We start from the raw sequence: 26036 nt of genomic DNA on the forward strand, positions 1-26036 counted from the left end.
GACCGTTGTGGGTCTCATCAGCAAGAACGACGAGTCAGCTTACAGAGAGGAGGTGCAGTGGCTAACGGACTGGTGCACAGCCAACAACCTGTCTCTTAATGTGAACAAAACAAAAGAGATGGTTGTTGACTTCAGGAGAGCACAGAGTGACCACTCCCCACTGAACATCAACGGCTCCTCGGTAGAGATCATAAAGAGCACCAAATTTCTTGCTGTTTACCTGATGGAGAATCTCACCTGGTCCATAGCAAAGAAAGCCCAGCAGCGTCTCTACTTTCTGCGAAGGCTGAGGAAAGTCCATCTCCCACCCCCCCATCCTCATCACATTCTACAGGGGTTGTATTGAGAGCATCCTAAGCAACTGCATAACTGCCTGGTTCAGAAATTACACCATCTCGGATCGCAAGATCCTGCAGCGGATAGTGAGGTCAGCTGAGAAGATCATCGGGGTCTCTCTTCCCGCCATCACGGACATTTACACTACGCGCTGCATCCGCAAAGGAAACAGCATTATGAAGGAGCCCACGCACCCCTCATACAATCTCTTCTCCCTCCTGCCGTCTGGGAAAAGGCTCCGAAGCATTCGGGCTCTCACGACCAGACTATGCAACAGTTTCTTCCCCCAAGCTATCAGACTCCTCAATACCCAGAGTCTAGACCGACACCAACTTACTGCCCATTGTCTTGTTTATTATTTATTGTAATGCCTGCACTGTTTTGTGCACTTTATGCAGTCCTGGGTAGGTCTGTAGTCTAGTGTAGTTTTTTTCTGTGTTGTTTTCACGTAGTTCAGTGTAGTTTTTGTACTGTTTCATGTAGCACCATGGTCCTGAAAAACGTCTTGTTTTTACTGTGTACTGTACCAGCAGTTATGGTCGAAATGACTTGACTTTGGGCTCCTGCAGAAAATCAATGATTAATGATGAAGTAGCTAGGTTTTTGCTGGATTTGCATAGGCAAAAAGAAGTATCATTTTTGAATTTTTATCTAATAACTAAAGTGATCATCTGTTTGGTTTTCTTGTTTTTGCAATTCGGTTTAAATTTTTTTGAAACGCACTGTATATATATGACTACGTATACAATGTCCTCCTTGTTAAAAATTTGGAAATGGCCATCCTACCCCACTTGGAGTACTGTGCTCAGTTCTGGTCGCCTCACTACAGGAAGGATGTGGAAGCCATAGAAAGGGTGCAGAGGAGATTGGGGAACATGCCTTATGAGAATAGGTTGAGTGAACTCAGCCTCTTTTCATAGAACATAAAATAGTACAGCACAGTAAAGGCCATTTGGCCCACAATGTTGTGCCGACCCTCAAACCCTGCCTCACATATATCCCCCCACCTTAAATTCCTCCATATACCTGTCTAGTAGTCTCTTAAATTTCACTAGTGTATCTGCCTCCACCACTGACTCAGGCAGTGCATTCCCCGCACCAACCACTCTCTGAGTGAAAAACCTTCCTCTAATATCCCCCTTGAACTTCCCTCCCCTTACCTTAAAGCCATGTCCTCTTGTACTGAGCAGTGGTGCCCTGGGGAAGAGGCGCTGGCTGTCCACTCTGTCTATTCCTCTTAATATCTTGTACACCTCTATCATGTCTCCTCTCATCCTCCTTCTCTCCAGAGAGTAAAATCCTAGCTCCCTTAATCTCTGATCATAATCTATACTCTCTAAACCAGGCAGCATCCTGGTAAATCTCCTCTGTACCCTTTCCAATGCTTCCATATCCTTCCTATACTGAGGCGACCAGAACTGGACACAGTACTCCAAGTGTGGCCTAACCAGAGTTTTATAGAGCTGCATCATTTCATCACATCTCTTAAACTCTATCCCTCGACTTATGAAAGCTAACACCCCATAAGCTTTCTTAACTACCCTATCTACCTGTGAGGCAACTTTCAGAGATCTGTGGACATGTACCCCCAGATCCCTCTGCTCCTCCACACTACCAAGTATCCTACCATTTACTTTGTACTCTGCCTTGGAGTTTGTCCTTCCAAAGTGTACCACCTCACACTTCTCCGGGTTGAACTCCATCTGCCACTTCTCAGCCCACTCCTGCATCCTATCAATGTCTCTCTGCAATCTTCGACAATCCTCTACACTATCTACAACACCACCAACCTTTGTGTCGTCTGCAAACTTGCCAACCCACCCTCTACCCCCACATCCAGGTCGTTAATAAAAATCACAAAAAGTAGAGGTCCCAGGACAAATCCTTGTGGGACACCACTAGTCACAACCCTCCAATCTGAATGTACTCCCTCCACCATGACCCTCTGCTTTCTGCAGGCAAGCCAATTCTGAATCAACCTGGCCAAACTTCCCTGGACCCATGCCTTCTGACTTTCTGAATAAGCCTACCACGTGGAACCTTGTCAAACGCCTTACTAAAATCCATGTAGATCACATCCACTGCACTACCCTCATCAATATGCCTGGTCACCTCCTCAAAGAACTCTATCAGGCTTGTTAGACATGATCTGCCCTTGGAGGGATGGAGGATAAGAGGTGACCTGTTAGAGGTGTACAAGATGATGAGAGGCATTGATCATGTGGATAGTCAGAGGCTTTTTTCCCAGGGCTGAAATGGCTAGCATGAGAGGGCACAGGTTTAAGCTGCTTGGAAGTAGGTACAAAGGAGATGTCACGGGTAAGTTTTTTACTCAGAGAGTGGTGAGTGTGTGGAATGGGCTGCCGGCGACGGTGGTGGAGGTGGATACGATAGGGTCTTTTAAGAGACTCCTGGATGGGTACATGGAGCTTAGAAAAACAGAGGGTAACCCTAGGTAATTTCTAGGTAAGGACACGCTCGGCACAGCTTTGTGGGTTGAAGGGCTGTATTGTGCTGTAGGTTTTCTATGTTTCTAGATACTATAAGCTTTTTTTAAGTATATAAAGAGTAAAAGAGTTCAGGGTTGATATAGGACCAATAGAAAATGACGCTGAAGATATTAATGAGAGATGCAGAGATGGCAAAGGAACTGAATGTGTATTTTGCATCAGTCTTCACAGTGGAATATGTCTGCAGCACACTGGGCATTCAGGAGTGTCGGGGAAGTGAAGTTTGTGCGGTGAAAATTATGACTGAGAAAGTGCTCAGGAAGCGTAATGGTCTGAGGGCGGATAAATCTCCTGGACCCGATGGAATGCACCCTCGGGTTCTGAAGGAAGTAACTGGAGAGACTGTAGAGGCATTAATGATTATCTTTCAAGAATCGACAGATTCTAGCATTGTACCAGATGACTGGAAAATTACAAATGTTACTCTGCTGTTTAAAAGGGTGGGAGGCAGCAGAAAGGACCTGTGGGTGGAGCATTGGCTGACTGGCAGAAAACTGAGAGTGGGAATAAAGGGATCTTATTCTGGCTGGCTGCCGGTTACCAGTGAAGTTCCACAGGGGTCGGTGTTGGGACCGCTGCTTTTTACAATGTATTTTAATCGATTTGGACCATTTGATTAATGGATTTGTGGCTAAATTTGCTGATGATACAGAGATAGGTGGGGGAGCGGGTAGTGTAGCGGAAACAGAGAGCCTGCAGAGAGACTTGGATAGTTTAGGGGAATGGGCAAAGAAGTGGCAAATGAAATACAATGTTGGAAAGTGTATGGTCATGCACTTTGGTGGAAGGAATAAACAGGCAGACTATTATTTAGATGGGGAGAGAATTCACAATGCAGAGCAAAGTGACTTGGGAGTCCTTGTGTAGGATACCCTAAAGGTTAACCTCCAGGTTGAGTCAGTGGTGCAGAAGGAGAATGCAATATTGGCATTCATTTCTAAAGGGTTAGAATATAAGAGCGGGGATGTGATGTTAAGGCTCTATGAAGCACTTGTGAGACCACACTTGGAGTATTGTGTGCAGTTTTGGGCTCCTTATTTTAGAAAGGATATACTGACATTGGAGAAGATTCACGAGAATGATTCCAGGAATGAAAGGGTTACCGTATGAGGAATGTCTGACAGCTCTCGGGCTGTATTCCCTGGAGATCGGGAGAATGAGGAGGATCTCATAGAAACACTCTGAATGTTAAAGTGGGGATGACTGGAAAGAATCGGACCAGCCCACGATAGACTGGTGATGGGCCGAACGGCCTGCTCCTTTGCTGGTCTAAAGAGGGGGAGGGAGGGAGAAGGGGAGTGGATCTGAGCCCTCCCCGCCCTCTCTCCACCTCTGCCACACACGGGTCAGGGAGTAGGTCCCCGCGCAGAAGTGAAAGTGAAAGAGAAACGGGACGATAAAGGTACGGTGAAGATTGACACAAACGCCGAGCAAGGTAGACCGCGGGACGCACAGCGAACCCTCCACCCCCGGCCGACCGACCCTCCCCACCTCGAGGCTTCTGCCCGAGTCCCAGCTGCCCGCCTTTGCCTGCCCGAGAGCCTTTTAAATGTCGTATGTTCCCCTGGGCCGTGGAAAAGTTGCCCTTCCGATCTCTATTAAATCTCTCTCCCCACCCCCCCACACATCTTAAACCTCTGGTTCTTGATTGCCCAGCCATGGGGAAACAGACTGTGGTGGTTTTCTACGCCTCTGTCGGGTCACCCCTCCGTCTCCTACACTCCCAAGGAATAGAGACCCAACCTGTCCAACCTCTCTCCATGACTCAGTCCCCAGGAATAGAGACCCAACCTGTCCAACCTCTCTCCATAACTCAGTCCCCAGGAATAGAGACCCAACCTGTCCAACCTCTCTCCATAACTCAGTCCCAAGGAATAGAGACCCAACCTGTCCAACCTCTCTCCATAACTCAGTCCCCAGGAATAGAGACCCAACCTGTCCAACCTCTCTCCATAACTCAGTCCCCAGGAATAGAGACCCAACCTGTCCAACCTCTCTCCATAACTCAGTCCCAAGGAATAGAGACCCAACCTGTCCAACCTCTCTCCATAACTCAGTCCCAAGGAATAGAGACCCAACCTGTCCAACCTCTCTCTATAACTCAGTCCCCAGGAATAGAGACCCAACCTGTCCAACCTCTCTCCATAACTCAGTCCCCAGGAATAGAGACCCAACCTGTCCAACATCTCTCCATAACTCAGTCCCCAGGAATAGAGACCCAACCTGTCCAACCTCTCTCCATAACTCAGTCCCAAGGAATAGAGACCCAACCTGTCCAACCTCTCTCCATAACTCAGTCCCCAGGAATAGAGACCCAACCTGTCCAACCTCTCTCCATAACTCAGTCCCCAGGAATAGAGACCCAACCTGTCCAACCTCTCTCCATAACTCAGTCCCAAGGAATAGAGACCCAACCTGTCCAACCTCTCTCCATAACTCAGTCCCAAGGAATAGAGACCCAACCTGTCCAACCTCTCTCTATAACTCAGTCCCCAGGAATAGAGACCCAACCTGTCCAACCTCTCTCCATAACTCAGTCCCCAGGAATAGAGACCCAACCTGTCCAACATCTCTCCATAACTCAGTCCCCAGGAATAGAGACCCAACCTGTCCAACCTCTCTCCATAACTCAGTCCCAAGGAATAGAGACCCAACCTGTCCAACCTCTCTCCATAACTCAGTCCCAAGGAATAGAGACCCAACCTGTCCAACCTCTCTCCATAACTCAGTCCCAAGGAATAGAGACCCAACCTGTCCAACCTCTCTCCATAACTCAGTCCCCAGGAATAGAGACCCAACCTGTCCAACCTCTCTCCATAACTCAGTCCCAAGGAATAGAGACCCAACCTGTCCAACCTCTCTCCATAACTCAGTCCCAAGGAATAGAGACCCAACCTGTCCAACCTCTCTCCATAACTCAGTCCCCAGGAATAGAGACCCAACCTGTCCAACCTCTCTCCATAACTCAGTCCCCAGGAATAGAGACCCAACCTGTCCAACCTCTCTCCATAACTCAGTCCCAAGGAATAGAGACCCAACCTGTCCAACCTCTCTCTATAACTCAGTCCCAAGGAATAGAGACCCAACCTGTCCAACCTCTCTCCATAACTCAGTCCCCAGGAATAGAGACCCAACCTGTCCAACATCTCTCCATAACTCAGTCCCCAGGAATAGAGACCCAACCTGTCCAACCTCTCTCCATAACTCAGTCCCAAGGAATAGAGACCCAACCTGTCCAACCTCTCTCCATAACTCAGTCCCCAGGAATAGAGACCCAACCTGTCCAACATCTCTCCATAACTCAGTCCCCAGGAATAGAGACCCAACCTGTCCAAGCTCTCTCCATAACTCAGTCCCCAGGAATAGAGACCCAACCTGTCCAACCTCTCTCCATAACTCAGTCCCAAGGAATAGAGACCCAACCTGTCCAACCTCTCTCCATAACTCAGTCCCTCGAATCCCGGAAACATCCTCGTAAATCTCCTCTGCACCTTCCCAGCTCAATGGCATCTTTCCTACAGCAGGGTGACCAGAACTGAACACAATACTCCGAGTGCAGCCTCACCAACGTCTTGTACGCCAGGACATCCCGAGGGGTGGGGGGGTATCCGGTGGAGGACATCACGAGGGGTGGGGGGGGGTGTCCGGTGGAGGACATCCCGAGGGGTGGGGGGGTGTCCGGTGGAGGACATCCCGAGGGGTGGGGGGGTGTCCGGTGGAGACATCCCGAGGGGTGGGGGGGTGTCCGGTGGAGACATCCCGAGGGGTGGGGGGGTGTCCGGTGGAGGCATCCCGAGGGGTGGGGGGTGTATCCGGTGGAGACATCCCGAGGGGTGGGGGGTGTGTCCGGTGGAGGACATCCCGAGGGGTGGGGGGGTGTCCGGTGGAGACATCCCGAGGGGTGGGGGGGGTATCCGGTGGAGACATCCCGAGGGGTGGGGGGTGTGTCCGGTGGAGGACATCCCGAAGGGTGGGGGTGTGTCCGGTGGAGACATCCCGAGGGGTGGGGGGGTGTCCGGTGGAGGACATCCCGAGGGGTGGGGGGGTGTCCCGTGGAGGACATCCCGAGGGGTGGGGGTGTGTCCGGTGGAGACATCCCGAGGGGTGGGGGGGGTGTATCCGGTGGAGACATCCCGAGGGGTGGGGGGGTGTCCGGTGGAGACATCCCGAGGGGTGGGGGGGGTATCCGGTGGAGACATCCCGAGGGGTGGGGGGTGTATCCGGTGGAGACATCCCGAGGGGTGGGGGTGTATCCGGTGGAGACATCCCGAGGGGTGGGGGGTGTATCCGGTGGAGACATCCCGAGGGGTGGGGGTGTATCCGGTGGAGACATCCCGAGGGGTGGGGGTGTATCCGGTGGAGACATCCCGAGGGGTGGGGGTGTATCCGGTGGAGGACATCCCGAGGGGTGGGGGGGGGGTGTCCGGTGGAGACATCCCGAGGGGTGGGGGGGTGTCCGGTGGAGACATCCCGAGGGGTGGGAGGGTGTCCGGTGGAGACATCCCGAGGGGTGGGGGGTGTATCCGGTGGAGACATCCCGAGGGGTGGGGGGTGTATCCGGTGGAGACATCCCGAGGGGGGGGGGGGTGTCCGGTGGAGGACATCCCGAGGGGTGGGGGTGTATCCGGTGGAGGACATCCCGAGGGGTGGGGGGGGTGTATCCGGTGGAGACATCCCGAGGGGTGGGGGGGGTGTATCCGGTGGAGACATCCCGAGGGGTGGGGGGGTGTCCGGTGGAGACATCCCGAGGGGTGGGGGGGGTATCCGGTGGAGACATCCCGAGGGGTGGGGGGTGTATCCGGTGGAGACATCCCGAGGGGTGGGGGTGTATCCGGTGGAGACATCCCGAGGGGTGGGGGGGTGTCCGGTGGAGACATCCCGAGGGTGGGGGTGTGTCCGGTGGAGACATCCCGAGGGGTGGGGGTGTGTCCGGTGGAGACATCCCGAGGGGTGGGGGTGTGTCCGGTGGAGACATCCCGAGGGGTGGGGGTGTATCCGGTGGAGACATCCCGAGGGGTGGGGGGGTGTCCGGTGGAGGACATCCCGAGGGGTGGGGGGGGTGTATCCGGTGGAGACATCCCGAGGGGTGGGGGGGTGTCCGGTGGAGACATCCCGAGGGGTGGGGGGGTGTCCGGTGGAGACATCCCGAGGGGTGGGGGTGTATCCGGTGGAGACATCCCGAGGGGTGGGGGTGTGTCCGGTGGAGACATCCCGAGGGGTGGGGGGGGGTGTCCGGTGGAGGACATCCCGAGGGGTGGGGGGGTGTATCCGGTGGAGGACATCCCGAGGGGTGGGGGGTGTCCGGTGGAGGACATCCCGAGGGGTGGGGGTGTATCCGGTGGAGACATCCCGAGGGGTGGGGGGGTATCCGGTGGAGACATCCCGAGGGGTGGGGGGGTATCCGGTGGAGACATCCCGAGGGGTGGGGGGGTATCCGGTGGAGACATCCCGAGGGGTGGGGGGGTGTCCGGTGGAGGACATCCCGAGGGGTGGGGGGGGTGTATCCGGTGGAGGACATCCCGAGGGGTGGGGGGGGTGTCCGGTGGAGGACATCCCGAGGGGTGGGGGGTGTATCCGGTGGAGGACATCCCGAGGGGTGGGGGTGTATCCGGTGGAGACATCCCGAGGGGTGGGGGGGGTGTATCCGGTGGAGACATCCCGAGGGGTGGGGGTGTATCCGGTGGAGACATCCCGAGGGGTGGGGGGGGTGTATCCGGTGGAGACATCCCGAGGGGTGGGGGGTGTGTCCGGTGGAGGACATCCCGAGGGGTGGGGGTGTGTCCGGTGGAGACATCCCGAGGGGTGGGGGTGTATCCGGTGGAGGACATCCCGAGGGGTGGGGGTGTATCCGGTGGAGACATCCCGAGGGGTGGGGGGGGTGTATCCGGTGGAGACATCCCGAGGGGTGGGGGTGTGTCCGGTGGAGACATCCCGAGGGGTGGGGGGGTGTCCGGTGGAGGACATCCCGAGGGGTGGGGGGGTGTCCGGTGGAGACATCCCGAGGGGTGGGGGGGTGTGTCCGGTGGAGACATCCCGAGGGGTGGGGGGGTGTCCGGTGGAGACATCCCGAGGGGTGGGGGTGTGTCCGGTGGAGACATCCCGAGGGGTGGGGGGTGTATCCGGTGGAGACATCCCGAGGGGTGGGGGTGTATCCGGTGGAGACATCCCGAGGGGTGGGGGGTGTGTCCGGTGGAGGACATCCCGAGGGGTGGGGGGGGTATCCGGTGGAGACATCCCGAGGGGTGGGGGTGTGTCCGGTGGAGGACATCCCGAGGGGTGGGGGTGTGTCCGGTGGAGGACATCCCGAGGGGTGGGGGGGTATCCGGTGGAGACATCCCGAGGGGTGGGGGGGGTGTCCGGTGGAGACATCCCGAGGGGTGGGGGGGGTATCCGGTGGAGACATCCCGAGGGGTGGGGGTGTGTCCGGTGGAGACATCCCGAGGGGTGGGGGGGTGTCCGGTGGAGGACATCCCGAGGGGTGGGGGGGTGTCCGGTGGAGACATCCCGAGGGGTGGGGGGGTGTCCGGTGGAGACATCCCGAGGGGTGGGGGGGTGTCCGGTGGAGGACATCCCGAGGGTGGGGGTGTGTATCCGGTGGAGACATCCCGAGGGGTGGGGGTGTGTCCGGTGGAGGACATCCCGAGGGGTGGGGGGGTGTCCGGTGGAGACATCCCGAGGGGTGGGGGTGTATCCGGTGGAGGACATCCCGAGGGGTGGGGGGGTGTATCCGGTGGAGACATCCCGAGGGGTGGGGGGGTGTCCGGTGGAGACATCCCGAGGGGTGGGGGTGTATCCGGTGGAGACATCCCGAGGGGTGGGGGGGTGTCCGGTGGAGACATCCCGAGGGGGGGGGGTGTGTCCGGTGGAGACATCCCGAGGGGTGGGGGGTGTATCCGGTGGAGACATCCCGAGGGGTGGGGGGGTGTCCGGTGGAGACATCCCGAGGGGTGGGGGGGGTGTCCGGTGGAGACATCCCGAGGGGTGGGTGGGGTGTGTCCGGTGGAGACATCCCGAGGGGTGGGGGTGTGTCCGGTGGAGACATCCCGAGGGGTGGGGGTGTGTCCGGTGGAGACATCCCGAGGGGTGGGGGGGTGTCCGGTGGAGACATCCCGAGGGGTGGGGGTGTGTCCGGTGGAGACATCCCGAGGGGTGGGGGTGTGTCCGGTGGAGACATCCCGAGGGGTGGGGGTGTGTCCGGTGGAGACATCCCGAGGGGTGGGGGGGTGTCCGGTGGAGACATCCCGAGGGGTGGGGGTGTGTCCGGTGGAGGACATCCCGAGGGGTGGGGGGGGTGTATCCGGTGGAGGACATCCCGAGGGGTGGGGGGGGTGTATCCGGTGGAGACATCCCGAGGGGTGGGGGGGTGTCCGGTGGAGACATCCCGAGGGGTGGGGGTGTGTCCGGTGGAGACATCCCGAGGGGTGGGGGTGTGTCCGGTGGAGACATCCCGAGGGGTGGGAGGGTGTCCGGTGGAGGACATCCCGAGGGGTGGGGGTGTGTCCGGTGGAGGACATCCCGAGGGGTGGGAGGGTGTCCGGTGGAGGACATCCCGAGGGGTGGGGGGGTGTCCGGTGGAGGACATCCCGAGGGGTGGGAGGGTGTCCGGTGGAGGACATCCCGAGGGGTGGGAGGGTGTCCGGTGGAGGACATCCCGAGGGGTGGGAGGGTGTCCGGTGGAGGACATCCCGAGGGGTGGGGGGGTGTCCGGTGGAGGACATCCCGAGGGGTGGGAGGGTGTCCGGTGGAGGACATCCCGAGGGGTGGGGGTGTGTCCGGTGGAGACATCCCGAGGGGTGGGGGTGTGTCCGGTGGAGACATCCCGAGGGGTGGGGGGGTATCCGGTGGAGACATCCCGAGGGGTGGGGGTGTGTCCGGTGGAGACATCCCGAGGGGTGGGGGTGTGTCCGGTGGAGACATCCCGAGGGATGGGGGTGTGTCCGGTGGAGGACATCCCGAGGGGTGGGGGTGTATCCGGTGGAGACATCCCGAGGGGTGGGGGGGGTGTCCGGTGGAGACATCCCGAGGGGTGGGGGGGTGTCCGGTGGAGACATCCCGAGGGGTGGGGGGGTGTCCGGTGGAGGACATCCCGAGGGGTGGGAGGGTGTCCGGTGGAGACATCCCGAGGGGTGGGGGGGGGGTGTCCGGTGGAGGACATCCCGAGGGGTGGGGGGGTGTCCGGTGGAGGACATCCCGAGGGGTGGGGGGGTGTCCGGTGGAGACATCCCGAGGGGTGGGAGGGTGTCCGGTGGAGACATCCCGAGGGGTGGGGGGGGGGTGTCCGGTGGAGGACATCCCGAGGGGTGGGGGGGTGTCCGGTGGAGGACATCCCGAGGGGTGGGGGGGTGTCCGGTGGAGACATCCCGAGGGGTGGGAGGGTGTCCGGTGGAGACATCCCGAGGGGTGGGGGGGTGTGTCCGGTGGAGACATCCCGAGGGGTGGGGGGGTGTCCGGTGGAGACATCCCGAGGGGTGGGGGGGTGTCCGGTGGAGACATCCCGAGGGGTGGGGGTGTGTCCGGTGGAGGACATCCGGAGGGGTTTGGAGAGGGGCGTGTAGGGTGGAGGATGGGGACACCAGGATTTAGGTGCCCTGATTCCCGCTGTTCTGGTGCTGGGGGAGGGAGAGGCACTGTGATAGAGAGAGGGTTTCACTTCTGAGACTAATGTTCCCTCTCCCTCCCTCCCTCCCCATCCTTCTGTCTCCCCTCTCCCTGCCCGTCTCCCTCCCTCTCCACCCCCTCCCTCCCCCATCCTTGTCTCCCCTCTCCCTGCCCGTCTCCCTCCCTCCCCATCCTTCTGTCTCCCCTCTCCCTGCCCGTCTCCCTCCCTCCCCATCCTTCTGTCTCCCCTCTCCCTGCCCGTCTCCCTCGCTCCCCATCCTTCTGTCTCCCCTCTCCACCCCCTCCCTCCCTCATCCTTCTGTCTCCCCTCTCCACCCCCTCCCTCCCCCATCCTTCTGTCTCCCCTCTCCCTGCCCATCTCCCTCCCTCCCCATCCTTCTGTCTCCCCTCTCCCTGCCCGTCTCCCTCCCTCCCCATCCTTCTCTCTCCCCTCTCCCTCACACCCTCTCCCTCTCCCTCCCCTCCGTCTCACTCTCCCTTGTTCACCCCTCCCTCAGGAAGAGCCCCTTGCCCCATGATGGCGACGAAGGAGCAGCTGAAAATTGATGTGCTCCTGCTGCTGTTCGAGCAGCCAGCCGGCCTGCCGATCACCAGCCTCTCGTACGAGTTCCTGCTCTTCCACGGCCGCCCCCTCGACCTGCAGGCACACGGCTACCCCTCGCTGGGGGCATTGCTCACGGACATGTCCAGCATGGTGGAGCTCAGGAGCATTGGTGGGGGCACGACCCACACCCTCAGGCTGCTGCTCCGTGTCCCAGGCCAGGTGGAGGAACCGAACCGGCCACAGGCCCTGGCTCCCATCTACAACCAGCCCCCGCCTTCACTACTCGGTGCCCCACTCCTGCAGGGCTGGCCCAATTTTCACCACTGGGTCCCGGTCCAGCCTCTCCCCCGGGCCCAGGCAATCTGGAGGCCAGGTGCGGCCGCTCCAATGCGCTCACTCGTGCAGGAGACGGAGGGTTCTGGAAAACCTGCCACCAGAGCTCTCAGCCCAGTGGTTCCAAGCCAGGAGGCAGACCCCAGGGCCAATGGAGACAGGGGGCATCCAATGACCTACAGCGAGGTACTGAAGTCAGGAGGGCCTGCTGGCAACAAGAGCCTGGCAGGGTGCAGGCCCAAGGTCGGGCCAGGGCTTCAGGCCTACAAGGCCGGTGATCCAGCTGCCCAAGCCCAAGACAGGAGGGCAACAGAGGAGCAGAAGGTGTGCCCAAGAGGTGTGTGATGGGACGGTGGGGAGGGAGATTCACTCTGTGTCTGACCCCGGGAGTGTGTGATGGGACGCTGGGGAGGGAGATTCACTCTGTGTCTGACTCCGGGAGTGTGTGATGGGACAGTGTGGAGGGAGAGTCACTCTGTGTCTGACCCACAGAGTGTGTGATGGGACAGTATGGAGGGAGTTTCACTCTGTGTCTGACCCCGGGAGTGTGTGATGGGACGGTATGGAGGGAGATTCACTCTGTGTCTGACTCCGGGAGTGTGTGATGGTACGGTGTGGAGGGAGTTTCACTCTGTGTCTGACACCGGGAGTGTGTGATGGGAGGGTGTGGAGGGAGATTCACTCTGTGTCTGACCCCGGCAGTGTGTGATGGGACGGTGTGGAGGGAGATGCACTCTGTGTCTGACTCCGGGAGTGTGTGATGGTACGGTGTGGAGGGAGTTTCACTCTGTGTCTGACACCGGCAGTGTGTGATGGGAGGGTGTGGAGGAAGATTCACTCTGTGTCTGACCCCGGGAGTGTGTGATGCGACTGTGTGGAGGGAGATTCACTCTCAGTCTGACCCCGAGTGAGTGATGGGACGGTGCAGAGGGAGATTCGCTCTATGTCTGACCCCGGGAGTGTTTAATGGGACGGTGTGGAGGGAGATTCACTCTGTGTCTGACCCCGGGGAGTGTGTGATGGGATGGTCTGGAGGGAGATTCACTCTGTGTCTGACCCACAGAGTGTGTGATGGGACAGTGTGGAGGGAGAGTCACTCTGTATCTGACCCCGGGAGTGTGTGATGGGACAGTGTGGAGGGAGATTCACTCTGTGTCTGACCCCGGGAGTGAGTGATGGGACGGTGTGGAGGGGGATTCACTCTATGTTTGACCCGGGAGAGTGAAAGGACGGTGTGGAGGGAGTTTCACTCTGTGTCTGACCCCGGGAGTGTGTGATGGGACGGTATGGAGGGAGATTCACTCTGTGTCTGACCCCGGGAGTGAGTGATGGGACGGAGTGGAGGGAGATTCACACTATGTCTGACCCCGGGAGTCTGTGATGGGGACAGTGTGGAGGGAGATTCACTTTGTGTCTGACCCCAGGAATGTGTGATGGAATGGTGTGGAGGGAGTTTCACTCTGTGTCTGACGCCGGGAATGTGTGATGGGACAGTGTGGAGGCAGATTCACTCAGTGTCTGACCCAGGGAGTGTGTGATGGGACGGTGTGGAGGGAGATTCACTCTGTGTCTGACCCCGGGAGTGAGTGATGGGACGGTGTGGAGGGGGATTCACTCTATGTCTGACCCGGGAGTGTGTGTTGGGACGGTGTGGAGGGAGATTCACTCTTTGTCTGACCCCGGGAGTGAGTGATGGGACAGTGCGGAGGGAGTTTCACTCTGTGTCTGACCCCGGGAGTGTGTGATGGGACGGTGTGGAGGGAGATTCACTCTGTGTCTGACCCCGGGAGTGTGTGATGGGACGGTGTGGAGGGAGATTCACTCTGTGTCTGACTCCAGGAGTGTGTGATGGGACAGTGTGGAGGGGGATTCACTCTATGTCTGACCCGGGAGTGTGTGATGGGATGGTTGGGGGGGAGATTCACTCTGTGTCTGACCCCGGGAGTGTGTAATGGGACGGTGTGGAGGGAGATTGACTCTGTGTCTGACCCCGGGAGTGTGTGATGGGATGGTGTGGAGGGAGATTCACTCTGCGTCTGACCCCAGTAGTGTGTGATGGGTCGGTGTGGAGGGAGATTCACTCTGTGTCTGACCCCGGGAGTGTGTGATGGGATGATGTGGAGGGAGATTCACTCTCTGTCTGTCCCCGGGAGTGTGTGATGGGATAGTGTGGAGGGAGATTCACTCTGTGTCTGACCCCAGCAGTGTGTGATGGGATGGTGTGGAGGCAGATTGATTCTGTGTCTGACCCCGGGTGTGTGTGATGGGACGGTGTGGAGGGAGATTCACTCGGTGTCTGACCCTGGGAGTTTGTTATGGGATGGTGTGGAGGGAGATTCACTCTGTGTCTGACCCCAGGAGTGTGTGATGGGACGGTGTGGAGGGAGATTCACTCTGTGTCTGACCCCGGGAATGTGTGATGGGACGGTGTGGAGGGAGATTCACTCTGTGTCTGACCCCGGGAGTGTGTGATGGGACGGTGTGGAGGGAGATTCACTCTCTGTCTGACCCTGGGAGTTTGTGATGGGACGGTGTGGAGGGAGATTCACTCTGTGTCTGACCCCGGGTGTGTGTGATGGGACGGTGTGGAGGGAGATTCACTCTGTGTCTGACCCCGGGTGTGTGTGATGGGATGGTGTGGAGGGTGATTCACTGAGTGTCTGACCCCGGGAGTGTGTGATGGGACGGTGTGGAGGGAGATTCACTCTGTGTCTGACCCCCGGGAGTGTGTGATGAGACAGTGTGGAGGGAGATTCACTCTGTGTCTGACCCGGGGAGTGTGTGATGGGACAGTGTGGAGGGAGATTCACTCTGTGTCTGACCCCTCTTTTTTATTACAAAATCCTTTATTACAAATATCGGTGCTATACAATATATACAAAACAGTGGCAAACACAATTACTGCACTACAAATAGACATTAGACATTATAGCAGAATGTTGCCATCTCTATCCACGATGGCATTTACACCCCGCGGAGCCCAACGGTCTCGAAACTCCTCCAAGCCCGCTGTGGACTGCGCGTGTTCTTTTTCAATAGTTACCCGGGCACGAACATACCCCCTAAACATTGCCAGGCAGTCTGCCCGGGGAGATCCTCCCGCCACCCGTTCCCAAGACCCTCGGATGGCGGATTTCACCAGCCCCAGGAGCAAGTTGACTAGGACATCCTCATCCCTCCATGCCCCCTTCCTTTCTGGATGACCATATATAAACAGGGTGGGACTAAAATGCAGCCAGAAGGCGAGAAGCAGCCCACGCAAATATGCAAAAAGAGGCTGCAGCCTCACACACTCCGGGAGTGTGTGATGAGACTGTGTGGAGGGAGATTCACTCTGTGTCTGACCCCGGGAGTGTGTGTTGGGACGGTGTGGAGGGGGTTTCACTCTATGTCTGACCCCGGGAGTGTATGATGGGACGGTGTGGAGGTACATTCACTCTGTGTCTGACCCCGGGAGTGTGTGATGGGATGGTGTGGAGGGAGATTCACTCTGTGTCTGACTCCGGGAGTGTGTGATGGGATGGTGTGGAGGGAGATTCACTCTGTGCCTGACCCCAGGAGTGTGTGATGGGACAGTGTGTAGGGAGATTCACTCTGTGTCTGACCCTGGGTGTCTGTGATGGGACGGTGTGGAGGGAGATTCACTCTGTGTCTGACTCCGGGAGTGTGTGATGGGATGGTGTGGAGGGAGATTCACTCTGTGTCTGACTCCGGGAGTGTGTGATGGGATGGTGTGGAGGGAGATTCACTCTGTGCCTGACCCCAGGAGTGTGTGATGGGACTGTGTGGAGGGAGAGTCAATCTGTGTCTGACCCCGGGAGTGTCTCATGGGACGGTGTGGAGGGGGTTTCACTCTGTGTCTGACCCCGAGAGTGTCTCATACGACGGTGTGGAGGGGGTTTCACTCTATGTCTGACCCGGGAGTGTGTGATGGGATGGTTGGGGGGGAGATTCACTCTGTGTCTGACCCCGGGAGTGTGTAATGGGACGGTGTGGAGGGAGATTGACTCTGTGTCTGACCCCGGGAGTGTGTGATGGGATGGTGTGGAGGGAGATTCACTCTGCGTCTGACCCCAGTAGTGTGTGATGGGTCGGTGTGGAGGGAGATTCACTCTGTGTCTGACCCCGGGAGTGTGTGATGGGATGATGTGGAGGGAGATTCACTCTCTGTCTGTCCCCGGGAGTGTGTGATGGGATAGTGTGGAGGGAGATTCACTCTGTGTCTGACCCCAGCAGTGTGTGATGGGATGGTGTGGAGGCAGATTGATTCTGTGTCTGACCCCGGGTGTGTGTGATGGGACGGTGTGGAGGGAGATTCACTCGGTGTCTGACCCTGGGAGTTTGTTATGGGATGGTGTGGAGGGAGATTCACTCTGTGTCTGACCCCAGGAGTGTGTGATGGGACGGTGTGGAGGGAGATTCACTCTGTGTCTGACCCCGGGAATGTGTGATGGGACGGTGTGGAGGGAGATTCACTCTGTGTCTGACCCCGGGAGTGTGTGATGGGACGGTGTGGAGGGAGATTCACTCTCTGTCTGATCCTGGGAGTTTGTGATGGGACGGTGTGGAGGGAGATTCACTCTGTGTCTGACCCCGGGTGTGTGTGATGGGATGGTGTGGAGGGAGATTCACTCTGTGTCTGACCCCGGGTGTGTGTGATGGGATGGTGTGGAGATAGATTCACTCTGTGTCTGACCCCGGGTGTGTGTGATGGGACGGTGTGGAGGGTGATTCACTGAGTGTCTGACCCCGGGAGTGTGTGATGGGACGGTGTGGAGGGAGATTCACTCTGTGTCTGACCCCCGGGAGTGTGTGATGAGACAGTGTGGAGGGAGATTCACTCTGTGTCTGACCCGGGGAGTGTGTGATGGGACAGTGTGGAGGGAGATTCACTCTGTGTCTGACCCCTCTTTTTTATTACAAAATCCTTTATTACAAATATCGGTGCTATACAATATATACAAAACAGTGGCAAACACAATTACTGCACTACAAATAGACATTAGACATTATAGCAGAATGTTGCCATCTCTATCCACGATGGCATTTACACCCCGCGGAGCCCAACGGTCTCGAAACTCCTCCAAGCCCGCTGTGGACTGCGCGTGTTCTTTTTCAATAGTTACCCGGGCACGAATATACCCCCTAAACATTGCCAGGCAGTCTGCCCGGGGAGATCCTCCCGCCACCCGTTCCCAAGACCCTCGGATGGCGGATTTCACCAGCCCCAGGAGCAAGTTGACTAGGACATCCTCATCCCTCCATGCCCCCTTCCTTTCTGGATGACCATATATAAACAGGGTGGGACTAAAATGCAGCCAGAAGGCGAGAAGCAGCCCACGCAAATATGCAAAAAGAGGCTGCAGCCTCACACACTCCGGGAGTGTGTGATGAGACTGTGTGGAGGGAGATTCACTCTGTGTCTGACCCCGGGAGTGTGTGTTGGGACGGTGTGGAGGGGGTTTCACTCTATGTCTGACCCCGGGAGTGTATGATGGGACGGTGTGGAGGTACATTCACTCTGTGTCTGACCCCGGGAGTGTGTGATGGGATGGTGTGGAGGGAGGTTCACTCTGTGTCTGACTCCGGGAGTGTGTGATGGGATGGTGTGGAGGGAGATTCACTCTGTGCCTGACCCCAGGAGTGTGTGATGGGACAGTGTGTAGGGAGATTCACTCTGTGTCTGACCCTGGGTGTCTGTGATGGGACGGTGTGGAGGGAGATTCACTCTGTGTCTGACTCCGGGAGTGTGTGATGGGATGGTGTGGAGGGAGATTCACTCTGTGTCTGACTCCGGGAGTGTGTGATGGGATGGTGTGGAGGGAGATTCACTCTGTGCCTGACCCCAGGAGTGTGTGATGGGACTGTGTGGAGGGAGAGTCAATCTGTGTCTGACCCCGGGAGTGTCTCATGGGACGGTGTGGAGGGGGTTTCACTCTGTGTCTGACCCCGAGAGTGTCTCATACGACGGTGTGGAGGGGGTTTCACTCTATGTCTGACCCGGGAGTGTGTGATGGGATGGTTGGGGGGGAGATTCACTCTGTGTCTGACCCCGGGAGTGTGTAATGGGACGGTGTGGAGGGAGATTGACTCTGTGTCTGACCCCGGGAGTGTGTGATGGGATGGTGTGGAGGGAGATTCACTCTGCGTCTGACCCCAGTAGTGTGTGATGGGTCGGTGTGGAGGGAGATTCACTCTGTGTCTGACCCCGGGAGTGTGTGATGGGATGATGTGGAGGGAGATTCACTCTCTGTCTGTCCCCGGGAGTGTGTGATGGGATAGTGTGGAGGGAGATTCACTCTGTGTCTGACCCCAGCAGTGTGTGATGGGATGGTGTGGAGGCAGATTGATTCTGTGTCTGACCCCGGGTGTGTGTGATGGGACGGTGTGGAGGGAGATTCACTCGGTGTCTGACCCTGGGAGTTTGTTATGGGATGGTGTGGAGGGAGATTCACTCTGTGTCTGACCCCAGGAGTGTGTGATGGGACGGTGTGGAGGGAGATTCACTCTGTGTCTGACCCCGGGAATGTGTGATGGGACGGTGTGGAGGGAGATTCACTCTGTGTCTGACCCCGGGAGTGTGTGATGGGACGGTGTGGAGGGAGATTCACTCTCTGTCTGATCCTGGGAGTTTGTGATGGGACGGTGTGGAGGGAGATTCACTCTGTGTCTGACCCCGGGTGTGTGTGATGGGATGGTGTGGAGGGAGATTCACTCTGTGTCTGACCCCGGGTGTGTGTGATGGGATGGTGTGGAGATAGATTCACTCTGTGTCTGACCCCGGGTGTGTGTGATGGGACGGTGTGGAGGGTGATTCACTGAGTGTCTGACCCCGGGAGTGTGTGATGGGACGGTGTGGAGGGAGATTCACTCTGTGTCTGACCCCCGGGAGTGTGTGATGAGACAGTGTGGAGGGAGATTCACTCTGTGTCTGACCCGGGGAGTGTGTGATGGGACAGTGTGGAGGGAGATTCACTCTGTGTCTGACCCCTCTTTTTTATTACAAAATCCTTTATTACAAATATCGGTGCTATACAATATATACAAAACAGTGGCAAACACAATTACTGCACTACAAATAGACATTAGACATTATAGCAGAATGTTGCCATCTCTATCCACGATGGCATTTACACCCCGCGGAGCCCAACGGTCTCGAAACTCCTCCAAGCCCGCTGTGGACTGCGCGTGTTCTTTTTCAATAGTTACCCGGGCACGAATATACCCCCTAAACATTGCCAGGCAGTCTGCCCGGGGAGATCCTCCCGCCACCCGTTCCCAAGACCCTCGGATGGCGGATTTCACCAGCCCCAGGAGCAAGTTGACTAGGACATCCTCATCCCTCCATGCCCCCTTCCTTTCTGGATGACCATATATAAACAGGGTGGGACTAAAATGCAGCCAGAAGGCGAGAAGCAGCCCACGCAAATATGCAAAAAGAGGCTGCAGCCTCACACACTCCGGGAGTGTGTGATGAGACTGTGTGGAGGGAGATTCACTCTGTGTCTGACCCCGGGAGTGTGTGTTGGGACGGTGTGGAGGGGGTTTCACTCTATGTCTGACCCCGGGAGTGTATGATGGGACGGTGTGGAGGTACATTCACTCTGTGTCTGACCCCGGGAGTGTGTGATGGGATGGTGTGGAGGGAGGTTCACTCTGTGTCTGACTCCGGGAGTGTGTGATGGGATGGTGTGGAGGGAGATTCACTCTGTGCCTGACCCCAGGAGTGTGTGATGGGACAGTGTGTAGGGAGATTCACTCTGTGTCTGACCCTGGGTGTCTGTGATGGGACGGTGTGGAGGGAGATTCACTCTGTGTCTGACTCCGGGAGTGTGTGATGGGATGGTGTGGAGGGAGATTCACTCTGTGTCTGACTCCGGGAGTGTGTGATGGGATGGTGTGGAGGGAGATTCACTCTGTGCCTGACCCCAGGAGTGTGTGATGGGACTGTGTGGAGGGAGAGTCAATCTGTGTCTGACCCCGGGAGTGTCTCATGGGACGGTGTGGAGGGGGTTTCACTCTGTGTCTGACCCCGAGAGTGTCTCATACGACGGTGTGGAGGGGGTTTCACTCTATGTCTGACCCCGGGAGTGTATGATGGGACGGTGTGGAGGTACATTCACTCTGTGTGTGACCCCTGGAGTGTGTGATTGGATGGTGTGGAGGGAGATTCACTTTCTGTCTAATCCTCGGAATGTGTGATGGGACGGTGTGGAGGGAGATTCACTCTATGTCTGACCCCGGGAGGGTTTGATGGGATGGTTTGTAGAGAGTGTCACTCTGTGTGTGACCATGGGAGTCTGCGATGGGACGGTGTGGAGGGAGATTCACTCTGTGTCTGACCCCGGGAGTGTGTATTGGGACAGTGTGGAGGGATATTCACTCTGTGTCTAACCCCGGGAGTGTGTGATGGGACATTGTGGATGGAGAGTCACTCTGTGTCTGACCCCGGGAGTGTGTGATGGGACAGTGTGGAGGGAGAGTCACTCTGTATCTGACCCCGGGAGTGTGTGATGGGACAGTCTGGAGGGAGATTCACTCTGTGTTTGACTCCGGCAGTGTGTGATGGGACAGTGTGGAGGCAGATTCACTCTGTGTCTGACCCCGGAAGTGTGTGATGGGACGGTGTGGAGGGAGCTTCACTCTGTGTCTGACCCCCGGAGTGTGTGATGGGACGGTGTGGAGGGAGTTTCTCTTTGTATCTGACCCACAGAGTGTGTGTTGGGATGGTGTGGAGGGAGCTTCACTTTATGTCTGAACCACAGAGTGTGTGAAGGGACAGTGTGGAGGGGGTTTCACTGTGTGTCTGACCCCGGGAGTGTGTGATGGGACAGTGTGGAGGGAGAGTCACTCTGTATCTGACCCCAGGAGTGTGTGATGGGACAGTGTGGAGGGAGAGTCACTCTGTATCTGACCCCGTGAGTGTGTGATGGGACAGTGTGGAGAGAGATTCACTCTGTGTCTGACCCCGGCAGTGTGTGATGGGACAGTGTGGTGGCAGATTCACTCTGTGTCTCACCCTGGGAGTGTGTGTTGGGACGGTGTGGAGGGAGTTGCACTCTATGTCTGACCCCGGGAGTGTGTGATGGGACGGTTTGGAGGGAGAGTCACTCTGTGTCTGACACCCGGAGTGTGTGATGGGACGGTTTGGAGGGAGAGTCACTCTGTGTCTGACCCCGGGAGTGTCTGATGGGACAGTGTGGATGGGGTTTCACTGTGTGTCTGACTGTGGGAGTCTGTGATCGGACAGTGTACAGGGAGATTCACTGTGTGTCTGAGCCCGGGAGTGTGTGATGGGACAGTGTGGAGGGAGATTCACTCTGTGTCTGACACCGCGAGTGTGTGATGGGACGGTGTGGAGGGAGATTCACTCTGTGTCTGACACCGGGAGTGTGTGTTGTGACGGTGTGGAGGGGGTTTCACTCTATGTCTGACCCCGGGAGTGTATGATGGGACGGTGTGGAGGTACATTCACTCTGTGTCTGACCCCGGGAATGTGTGATGGGACGGTGTGGAGGGAGATTCACTCTGTGTCTGACTCCGGGAGTGTGTAATGGGACAGTGTGGAGGGAGATTCACTCTGTGCCTGACCCCAGGAGTGTGTGATGGGACAGTGTGGAGGGAGAGTCACTCTGTATCTGACCCCAGGAGTGTGTGATGGGACAGTGTGGAGGGAGAGTCACTCTGTATCTGACCCCGTGAGTGTGTGATGGGACAGTGTGGAGAGAGATTCACTCTGTGTCTGACCCCGGCAGTGTGTGATGGGACAGTGTGGTGGCAGATTCACTCTGTGTCTCACCCTGGGAGTGTGTGTTGGGACGGTGTGGAGGGAGTTGCACTCTATGTCTGACCCCGGGAGTGTGTGATGGGACGGTTTGGAGGGAGAGTCACTCTGTGTCTGACACCCGGAGTGTGTGATGGGACGGTTTGGAGGGAGAGTCACTCTGTGTCTGACCCCGGGAGTGTCTGATGGGACAGTGTGGATGGGGTTTCACTGTGTGTCTGACTGTGGGAGTCTGTGATCGGACAGTGTACAGGGAGATTCACTGTGTGTCTGAGCCCGGGAGTGTGTGATGGGACAGTGTGGAGGGAGATTCTCTCCGTGTTTTACCCCGGACGTGTGTGATGGGACGGTGTGGAGGGAGATTCACTCTGTGTCTGACACCGCGAGTGTGTGATGGGATGGTGTGGAGGGAGATTCACTTTCTGTCTAACCCTCGGAATGTGTGATGGGATGGTGTGGAGGGTGATTCACTGAGTGTCTGACCCCGGGAGTGTGTGATGGGACGGTGTGGAGGGAGATTCACTCTGTGTCTGACCCCCGGGAGTGTGTGATGAGACAGTGTGGAGGGAGATTCACTCTGTGTCTGACCCGGGGAGTGTGTGATGGGACAGTGTGGAGGGAGATTCACTCTGTGTCTGACCCCTCTTTTTTATTACAAAATCCTTTATTACAAATATCGGTGCTATACAATATATACAAAACAGTGGCAAACACAATTACTGCACTACAAATAGACATTAGACATTATAGCAGAATGTTGCCATCTCTATCCACGATGGCATTTACACCCCGCGGAGCCCAACGGTCTCGAAACTCCTCCAAGCCCGCTGTGGACTGCGCGTGTTCTTTTTCAATAGTTACCCGGGCACGAACATACCCCCTAAACATTGCCAGGCAGTCTGCCCGGGGAGATCCTCCCGCCACCCGTTCCCAAGACCCTCGGATGGCGGATTTCACCAGCCCCAGGAGCAAGTTGACTAGGACATCCTCATCCCTCCATGCCCCCTTCCTTTCTGGATGACCATATATAAACAGGGTGGGACTAAAATGCAGCCAGAAGGCGAGAAGCAGCCCACGCAAATATGCAAAAAGAGGCTGCAGCCTCACACACTCCGGGAGTGTGTGATGAGACTGTGTGGAGGGAGATTCACTCTGTGTCTGACCCCGGGAGTGTGTGTTGGGACGGTGTGGAGGGGGTTTCACTCTATGTCTGACCCCGGGAGTGTATGATGGGACGGTGTGGAGGTACATTCACTCTGTGTCTGACCCCGGGAGTGTGTGATGGGATGGTGTGGAGGGAGGTTCACTCTGTGTCTGACTCCGGGAGTGTGTGATGGGATGGTGTGGAGGGAGATTCACTCTGTGCCTGACCCCAGGAGTGTGTGATGGGACAGTGTGTAGGGAGATTCACTCTGTGTCTGACCCTGGGTGTCTGTGATGGGACGGTGTGGAGGGAGATTCACTCTGTGTCTGACTCCGGGAGTGTGTGATGGGATGGTGTGGAGGGAGATTCACTCTGTGTCTGACTCCGGGAGTGTGTGATGGGATGGTGTGGAGGGAGATTCACTCTGTGCCTGACCCCAGGAGTGTGTGATGGGACTGTGTGGAGGGAGAGTCAATCTGTGTCTGCCCCCGGGAGTGTCTCATGGGACGGTGTGGAGGGGGTTTCACTCTGTGTCTGACCCCGAGAGTGTCTCATACGACGGTGTGGAGGGGGTTTCACTCTATGTCTGACCCGGGAGTGTGTGATGGGATGGTTGGGGGGGAGATTCACTCTGTGTCTGACCCCGGGAGTGTGTAATGGGACGGTGTGGAGGGAGATTGACTCTGTGTCTGACCCCGGGAGTGTGTGATGGGATGGTGTGGAGGGAGATTCACTCTGCGTCTGACCCCAGTAGTGTGTGATGGGTCGGTGTGGAGGGAGATTCACTCTGTGTCTGACCCCGGGAGTGTGTGATGGGATGATGTGGAGGGAGATTCACTCTCTGTCTGTCCCCGGGAGTGTGTGATGGGATAGTGTGGAGGGAGATTCACTCTGTGTCTGACCCCAGCAGTGTGTGATGGGATGGTGTGGAGGCAGATTGATTCTGTGTCTGACCCCGGGTGTGTGTGTTGGGACGGTGTGGAGGGAGATTCACTCGGTGTCTGACCCTGGGAGTTTGTTATGGGATGGTGTGGAGGGAGATTCACTCTGTGTCTGACCCCAGGAGTGTGTGATGGGACGGTGTGGAGGGAGATTCACTCTGTGTCTGACCCCGGGAATGTGTGATGGGACGGTGTGGAGGGAGATTCACTCTGTGTCTGACCCCGGGAGTGTGTGATGGGACGGTGTGGAGGGAGATTCACTCTCTGTCTGACCCTGGGAGTTTGTGATGGGACGGTGTGGAGGGAGATTCACTCTGTGTCTGACCCCGGGTGTGTGTGATGGGATGGTGTGGAGGGAGATTCACTCTGTGTCTGACCCCGGGTGTGTGTGATGGGATGGTGTGGAGGGTGATTCACTGAGTGTCTGACCCCGGGAGTGTGTGATGGGACGGTGTGGAGGGAGATTCACTCTGTGTCTGACCCCCGGGAGTGTGTGATGAGACAGTGTGTAGGGAGATTCACTCTGTGTCTGACCCGGGGTGTGTGTGATGGGACAGTGTGGAGGGAGATTCACTCTGTGTCTGACCCCTCTTTTTTATTACAAAATCCTTTATTACAAATATCGGTGCTATACAATACATACAAAACAGTGGCAAACACAATTACTGCACTACAAATAGACATTAGACATTATAGCAGAATGTTGCCATCTCTATCCACGATGGCATTTACACCCCGCGGAGCCCAACGGTCTCGAAACTCCTCCAAGCCCGCTGTGGACTGCGCGTGTTCTTTTTCAATAGTTACCCGGGCACGAACATACCCCCTAAACATTGCCAGGCAGTCTGCCCGGGGAGATCCTCCCGCCACCCGTTCCCAAGACCCTCGGATGGCGGATTTCACCAGCCCCAGGAGCAAGTTGACTAGGACATCCTCATCCCTCCATGCCCCCTTCCTTTCTGGATGACCATATATAAACAGGGTGGGACTAAAATGCAGCCAGAAGGCGAGAAGCAGCCCACGCAAATATGCAAAAAGAGGCTGCAGCCTCACACACTCCGGGAGTGTGTGATGAGACTGTGTGGAGGGAGATTCACTCTGTGTCTGACCCCGGGAGTGTGTGTTGGGACGGTGTGGAGGGGGTTTCACTCTATGTCTGACCCCGGGAGTGTATGATGGGACGGTGTGGAGGTACATTCACTCTGTGTCTGACCCCGGGAGTGTGTGATGGGATGGTGTGGAGGGAGGTTCACTCTGTGTCTGACTCCGGGAGTGTGTGATGGGATGGTGTGGAGGGAGATTCACTCTGTGCCTGACCCCAGGAGTGTGTGATGGGACAGTGTGTAGGGAGATTCACTCTGTGTCTGACCCTGGGTGTCTGTGATGGGACGGTGTGGAGGGAGATTCACTCTGTGTCTGACTCCGGGAGTGTGTGATGGGATGGTGTGGAGGGAGATTCACTCTGTGTCTGACTCCGGGAGTGTGTGATGGGATGGTGTGGAGGGAGATTCACTCTGTGCCTGACCCCAGGAGTGTGTGATGGGACTGTGTGGAGGGAGAGTCAATCTGTGTCTGCCCCCGGGAGTGTCTCATGGGACGGTGTGGAGGGGGTTTCACTCTGTGTCTGACCCCGAGAGTGTCTCATACGACGGTGTGGAGGGAGATTCACTCTATGTCTGACCCGGGAGTGTGTGATGGGATGGTTGGGGGGGAGATTCACTCTGTGTCTGACCCCGGGAGTGTGTAATGGGACGGTGTGGAGGGAGATTGACTCTGTGTCTGACCCCGGGAGTGTGTGATGGGATGGTGTGGAGGGAGATTCACT

General features: G+C 57.1%; 1 protein-coding gene across 2 annotated transcripts in view; it reads left to right on the forward strand.

Moving 5' to 3' along the window:
• Positions 1-4051: 4051 nt before the first annotated feature.
• The window catches only part of LOC132385493 (uncharacterized), a 141893-nt gene continuing 119908 nt past the window's right edge, over positions 4052-26036 (forward strand). Inside the window, exons 1-2 of one of the 2 annotated variants that reach the window (XM_059957603.1) lie at positions 4052-4248; positions 11963-12679. In XM_059957603.1, coding sequence (XP_059813586.1) covers positions 11980-12679 — 700 coding nt within the window. In that variant the 5' untranslated portion in view covers positions 4052-4248; positions 11963-11979. Of the gene's footprint in view, positions 4282-11962; positions 12680-26036 lie in introns of both variants that reach the window. The other variant, XM_059957602.1, reaches the window with a different exon arrangement.

Source organism: Hypanus sabinus (assembly GCF_030144855.1).
Source record: "Hypanus sabinus isolate sHypSab1 chromosome 24 unlocalized genomic scaffold, sHypSab1.hap1 SUPER_24_unloc_21, whole genome shotgun sequence".
Taxonomy (NCBI): domain Eukaryota; kingdom Metazoa; phylum Chordata; class Chondrichthyes; order Myliobatiformes; family Dasyatidae; genus Hypanus; species Hypanus sabinus.